This window comes from Ipomoea triloba, chromosome 5 (genome assembly GCF_003576645.1).
Source record: "Ipomoea triloba cultivar NCNSP0323 chromosome 5, ASM357664v1".
NCBI classification, from domain to species: domain Eukaryota; kingdom Viridiplantae; phylum Streptophyta; class Magnoliopsida; order Solanales; family Convolvulaceae; genus Ipomoea; species Ipomoea triloba.
The window spans coordinates 32,363,420-32,369,702 of record NC_044920.1 but is presented as its reverse complement, the minus strand read 5'-3'; the positions used below and the strand labels follow the sequence as shown (position 1 = coordinate 32,369,702).

General features: G+C 34.0%; 1 protein-coding gene across 1 annotated transcript; it reads left to right on the top strand.

Annotated features, from left to right (window-relative positions):
- The first annotated feature begins 760 nt into the window (after positions 1-760).
- LOC116021243 (probable pectinesterase 29) lies at positions 761-5,035 on the top strand. The gene is made up of 5 exons (XM_031261859.1): positions 761-1,021; positions 1,102-1,258; positions 1,351-1,563; positions 3,857-4,098; positions 4,722-5,035. The coding sequence occupies exons 1-5, from the start codon at positions 789-791 to the stop codon at positions 4,897-4,899; spliced, it is 1,023 nt and encodes a 340-aa protein (XP_031117719.1). The 5' UTR covers positions 761-788; the 3' UTR covers positions 4,900-5,035.
- Positions 5,036-6,283: the final 1,248 nt, after the last annotated feature.

Below are 6,283 nucleotides of genomic sequence, written 5' to 3'. Positions count from 1 at the left end.
ACATCTAATCAACGTGCGCATCGCGATGTCCAAAGATAAAGGTGAAGGTTAGAAAACAGTAACACATGTCAAACAGCAAGTACTTCTCTCGCCGACTACTATAACAAGCACTAATAAATGTCAAACAAGTGGGCCACAAGAATAGTATTGCAGTTGTACTCTAATCGGTGACAATGGAAAGGGCAAAATAAGGAATTTCACTTGCAAAGAACACCTCCCAATGCACAACGTATAAATTTTTCGCCTGAAAAAGTTGTGGGCAAAAATTGAGTGAGCCTTTATATTATATAATAATAATAATAATAATAAGTATTGACATTTTAAACTTTACACCTGGAATTGAAATTCCACAGTAATTCTATTCTTGTCAACCAAATACATACTAAAATTTAAATTACCACGTTATAATTTATACCTCATTATTTATCTCCTATACAATTATAGTTTCTTTCCCACTTAATTTTCTTTCTCCAACCAAGCACGTAGTTAGTGATTTACAGTAATAAATAAAAATATTTTTCATTAAAAATAAAAATCTGAGTAAAAAGCAGTCCTTATTTTACTACAGTAAGTGGTGGGCCAGAGTAGATTCTGAAATAAGACCTTAAAACATATTTCCTTAAATACCACATTAACTTAATTTCCTTCGATGTTTCTCCCAAAAAGGTATCAACCTCGCAGATAAATAGAGTCGAGTCTGAAGAATATGGTGTCCCTCACTCCCTTTACGCCCATATTTCACAAGAAAAGACAAGATGCCTCTGCCTTCTCATCAGTTGTGTTTTTGGATGTTCCTCGTCAGCATCGTAGTGGAAGGTGGTGTTGTTGCATACCAACAACCATATGCCGCCGCCAATGGCAGATGGCAAATTAAGAAGAATAATAATTATTATTATTATCCAGTCATCTATGTGGATCCATCTGGGCATGGACATTTCCGGACAATCCAGGCAGCCATTGATTCAGTTCCTCAGTACAACAAGAATTGGATCTGCATTCATGTCAGAGCTGGAACTTATAGGTATCCATTATATTATATTGCTTCAGATAGTTGTGTATGTTCATGTTGTTGATTGGATGGGTTTAATTTTTTGGTGGCAGAGAACAAGTGAAGATTCCAAGAGAGAAACCCTATATTTATCTGAGAGGACAAGCACAGAGAAGAACCAATGTGATATGGGATGGGCATGACTCCATTGAAGCCGCTACCTTCTCTTGTGATGCTGATAATACATTTGTCAAAAGCATAACCTTCATTGTATGAAAGATGTGATGATATGATATGATGGAGTATATATGTTTCTTTTTTATTTGGGGGGGAATTTGAATTGTTTGTGAACATACATACAGAACTCGTATAACTTTCCGCCGGAGCACAACAGAAACCCAAGGAGGGTGGCGGTGGCGGCAATGTTATCCGGCGATAAAATGGCGTTTTACCGATGCGGATTTAAGGGATGGCAAGATACGCTGTGGGATGTGCATGGGCGTCACTACTTTAAGAAATGCAGCATTAACGGCGCCGTTGATTTCATTTTTGGTAACGGCCAATCCATCTATGAGGTAAATACCATACAATACAATATATTAATTATATCATTATTATTATTCCTATATAGTCTGATCTTCATCATCAGAGTAATAGTAGTATTATCAAATACGTACTAACTACAAATATTAAAGTCATAACTATATATTAAAATAGAGTTAATACCGGCTAAAGTCCTCGAGTTTGATGATTTTGCCATCTATTGTCCTAAACTTTCAAATTGGATTTCATAGTTCTCTGAGTTTCAATTTTTGACCATCCATGATCCAAGTTAATCACCATGGTCTTTCAACTATTAAATTTTAACCAGCCATAGTCCTTTCAAGAGGATCGCGATTGGTTAAATTTCGAAAGGTAAAAGACCATTGGTGGTTAAAATTTAATAATTGAAGGACCATGGTGATTAACTTGGACCATGGATGGTCAAAAATTGAAACTTGGAAAACTACGGAGTCCAATTTAAAAGTTTAGGACTATAGATGACAAAACCCTCAAATTCGAGGGACCTTGGCTGGTATTAATTCTATTAAAATAATTTTCCAAAACAAGATAAGTATGGTACGTCATAGAATCATATATAAAATCTATGTTATATTAAAAAATATTTCTGGCTATTGCATGCATTATATTGCCCAATAAGCAATTCAAGAAATATGGAAAATGATTAAATTAATTATTGGTATTATCATTATTTATGGGATTAATTATTGTTGTAATATTATTTCCATTTTAAAAAAATCGTAGAAAGAGAAGTAATATTTGGTAAACATGGTAAGTGATGGTGATTATGTATATAAATTAATTTGATAATTTTTCCTATTTAATTCATATACAAATAACAAAATCTTTAGCAATATAATACTCCGTATCAATTTTAGTTTATAAAATTTGATATTGTTGTACAATATTTCAATGCAACATATAACTCTAGCTGACTAGCTACAAACACAATTATTATTGGTACATAGAGACAGCATGTAGCTTAAAGCCTTAGGAAATTCATTCCACTCTCATCTTTAAGCAAAAGCTGCATTATATTATTCTATCCGGCCGGGCAGTGGTTCATCAAAACTTTTAGTTCCCATCTATTCCACTATTGTATCATGTCCCAAACCATTTATTATTTCTTTATGGTAATACATGCATGCATGCCACTCTTCCACCCCCATTATATTATCTTTCTGCAACAAGTTAGCTAGGGAGAATGCCGCATGGGAGTCTATTGAATTGGATTAATACTCTTAAATTTGACTTAAATTTCTAATCTAAAAGCATAATAAGTCTCAATCAAGGTTATATCCTTGATTTATGTCCCTCTTTTTGGATGCTAATAAATGTGTACATTTTACTTTAAATGTTGTACACTTCAATGTTATTAGACAAAATTGTCCCTACTACATTATTGTTATACAAAACTACCCTTACACCATTATAACGCCGTTACGTTTAACTCCATCATTATTATCATACACCTATATCTATCATATCTTTTTCCTATTCTTTAATTGTTATTTTATTAAAATTATTATATAATTAATTTGATTCAAGAGAGGGGGACACCCGATTTTATATAATTAATTTAATGGTTGATTATATTTTAATTAAATTTCTATGAATGGTAAATTATATATTTGTGTATATATAATTTGAATTATACATTTTAATTATTTGTATTAATTAATATTTTAATATTGGACATAAGTTTTCGCGCATCGCGCGTACAAAATACTAGTAATATAAATATATCTTGTCCAAAAAGTTGAAACCTCATTTCCAAAGGCCCCAATACCCAAGTCTGACAGAGTATGATTTAAATCAAAATAACTCAGGTTCAACAGACAGGATTAAATGCCAGTGCACACAAGGAATTTGTCCACTTTGAGTATAATCCGCACACTCCCGATATCGAATTTCAAACCTTGATCTCTTGTCCCAAATACTGTCTACTAAATCAGTGATATAAGTATATCTATGACTATGACTAGAAATATAATTTTTTATTTTTGTCTACACAAATTAAAATGGGGCCGGGGTGGGTTTGTGGATGGAAATCATGTTTGTATTCACCTAAGGGGTCTGCAAAATCAGGGGGCACACTAATTTAAGATTTTCCAGCAGTGACTGGAGTTGAGTCTATGACCAAGACCAAAAGGTCAAATCTGCTACCCAAACCCATCAATCTCTCTTAGCTTTCGTAATTTTTGAGTGTGGACTCGATAACTTCAAGAATCATGCACGGTGCATAATCTTCTTGATGTATGTATGTATGTATTAATGGAGATTGGTAGTTTTGAATTGTGAATGTAGGGGTGTTCTATATCAGTAGATAGAGGCGGCGAAGAAGGAATGATAGGGTACATAACAGCACAAGGGAGGCAGGAGGGTGGGGAAAGCAGTGGATTTGTGTTCAAGAAGTGTCATGTGCATGGGTCTGGCAAAGCCTACTTGGGAAGGCCTTGGAGAGACTATGCAAGAGTCATCTTTTACAGAACTTATATGGAAGACAATGTTGTCCCTCAAGGCTGGACCAGTTATGCTACTTCATCCGGGTGAGTTAATTAGTTTAACTATATTTATGTAATTAGCTGCTTTTCATATCCCAACGTTAATTTTTCTAAAATCAAATTTAGATATACGTGTGACCCTAGCCCACAAGGTATATAAAGGATAAATCATTCTATATTACCCATAGCTAACTGACTCAAATAAAAAATCAGATCAAATTTATACTCTTGTGGTTACCAAGTGAATATAGTCTGACCAACTTAACTATCCTACCCTACAAATATTCCTTCTTGGGAGTTGGGACTACTAATAATGTTCCTATTATAATAAATGTGCTAAAGCCTTGCCCATATCATTATCCTAGCAATTATTATGTGAACAAGATTTCATATTACATCAAAAACCTAAGACTATTCCATAAGCAGAATATTGGAAATAATCATTATTCCTTAGCTTGTACCATTTGGTGTGTCCTACATCAAATATTGCATGTCAACAGAACTTTATGTTGTGTCATAAATCTAAAAACTGTTGAGCACACAACAATACTGTGAGATTTCCAACCTCCAAAAAGTAGTGTAAAAAACCAAGTATTTTTGGTTAGTTGGAAATATTCTAAATCTTGGTCTACTTTTAAGTTGATTGGACATTGAAAATTTTTGTGCAGGTTGAATAAGTTGACATTTGTGGAGCACGGTTGCAGTGGACCAGGGTCGAACAAGTCAATGCGAGTAAAGTGGTTAGCAAAGTTGGGCGGGCGAGAGTTGCGCTATCTCACAAGTCTCTCTTACATTGATAACGATGGATGGCTTCTCAAGCTTCCCCCTAGTAAAATCTTAGCTTGATATAATCCACCAAATTAATATATATTCATTATTCTATATTTTTGTCATTGGCTTGTAGCTTCTATGTACCAATAATATTGCCATGTCTCCAACGATATAGCAATAAATACCATTGCCAATTATGACAAACATGGGAGTTAATTTATAAGTTATGGCTTTAAATTTTAAGTTCCATCGGTTACAAAATTTCGTAGTTAGGTATTGCGATGTGTGAATGTTGATTACTTTGTGCAGCGGTTCATGTTATTTACCGGTGTGACGGGGAGCTGAGGTAGGTATAGAATTGGAATTATTGTGGGTTGCACTAAATTTTCATCATTCATATGTTTCTTTTTTCACATTTTTGGTTAAAGGTAGGCGCATATTAGACTCTTTTTTTCAATGAATTGAACCAAGTAATGTGATTTAATTAATTTGGCATGAATTAGACATGGCAACCAATAATAATTCTTGTTACTTCAAGTACAACGTGACCTAATCCAAGGCATAGCCATTTACTAAGCCTAAGCCAAGCCATAAGAATGGCACGACCTTAAGGCAGAATGGACGATGCTTAATTAGTTTGTAGACAAAATCAAGACGGGATGATTTGAGTGGCATATATAGGCACGGCACGCTAGCATGAACTATTGCTAATGTAAGTGAGACGAGACTGCTGTGCGAGCATAGATTAACCATGAATTTAAATTGGAGTTAATGGCATATGGGGTTCTCTAAGTATTTACATTTGATTGTAATAGTTGATTTATGAATACACTCTGTATGCTACTAGTTGACTTGATAACAACAATATTTTAAGTTCAACTTCATATGAGAATTGTCTATTACAGAGTAGTATTTTTGATTTAAACTAGTTGGACTCACTTTTAGAAGTGAGAGAACAATGCAAGGATATATAAGAATAACCCTATATATATATTAGATTTCTACAAAATGTTTGAATAGCTTGCACAAATTAACATATTGACTTAGAGTTCAATCTTTTTAAAATCTTTGGCAGGCCCAATAGATGTTTGTGACAATAGCTTTAACATCACTTCTCTAACAAGACAAGCTAGCCTAGATTTCCATTGATTATAACCATCCAAAAGACTCACAACAACCACTGCATTTTCTTTAATGATTGCCAAACACATTTTCATCATCACCCCGCCGACCTATTGCAATAATTCCAACTCAATTCCAACTTTCTGGATGTCCAACTTGAAAGCAATCAATTCATCTCTTGCTATTATCAGATTACATTTACTTACCATCATCATTGACACAAACTTATATGCAACTACAGCAGCATCCAACATCCGCGTCCCACCTAATAAAGCATTTTGGACAGAAAAATAGCAGCCACGTAGGAGCTAGGTGTTTTGTTTTTTTTTTTGTTTTT

Excerpts from the sequence above, each read along its gene's own strand:
- LOC116021243 (XM_031261859.1), top strand. The coding sequence starts at position 789 with ATGTTCCTCGTCAGCATCGTAGTGGAAGGTGGTGTTGTTGCATACCAA. Across the intron at positions 1,022-1,101 it reads GTCAGAGCTGGAACTTATAG|AGAACAAGTGAAGATTCCAA; the intron begins GTATCCATTATA and ends TTTTGGTGGCAG. Across the intron at positions 1,259-1,350 it reads TCAAAAGCATAACCTTCATT|AACTCGTATAACTTTCCGCC; the intron begins GTATGAAAGATG and ends ACATACATACAG.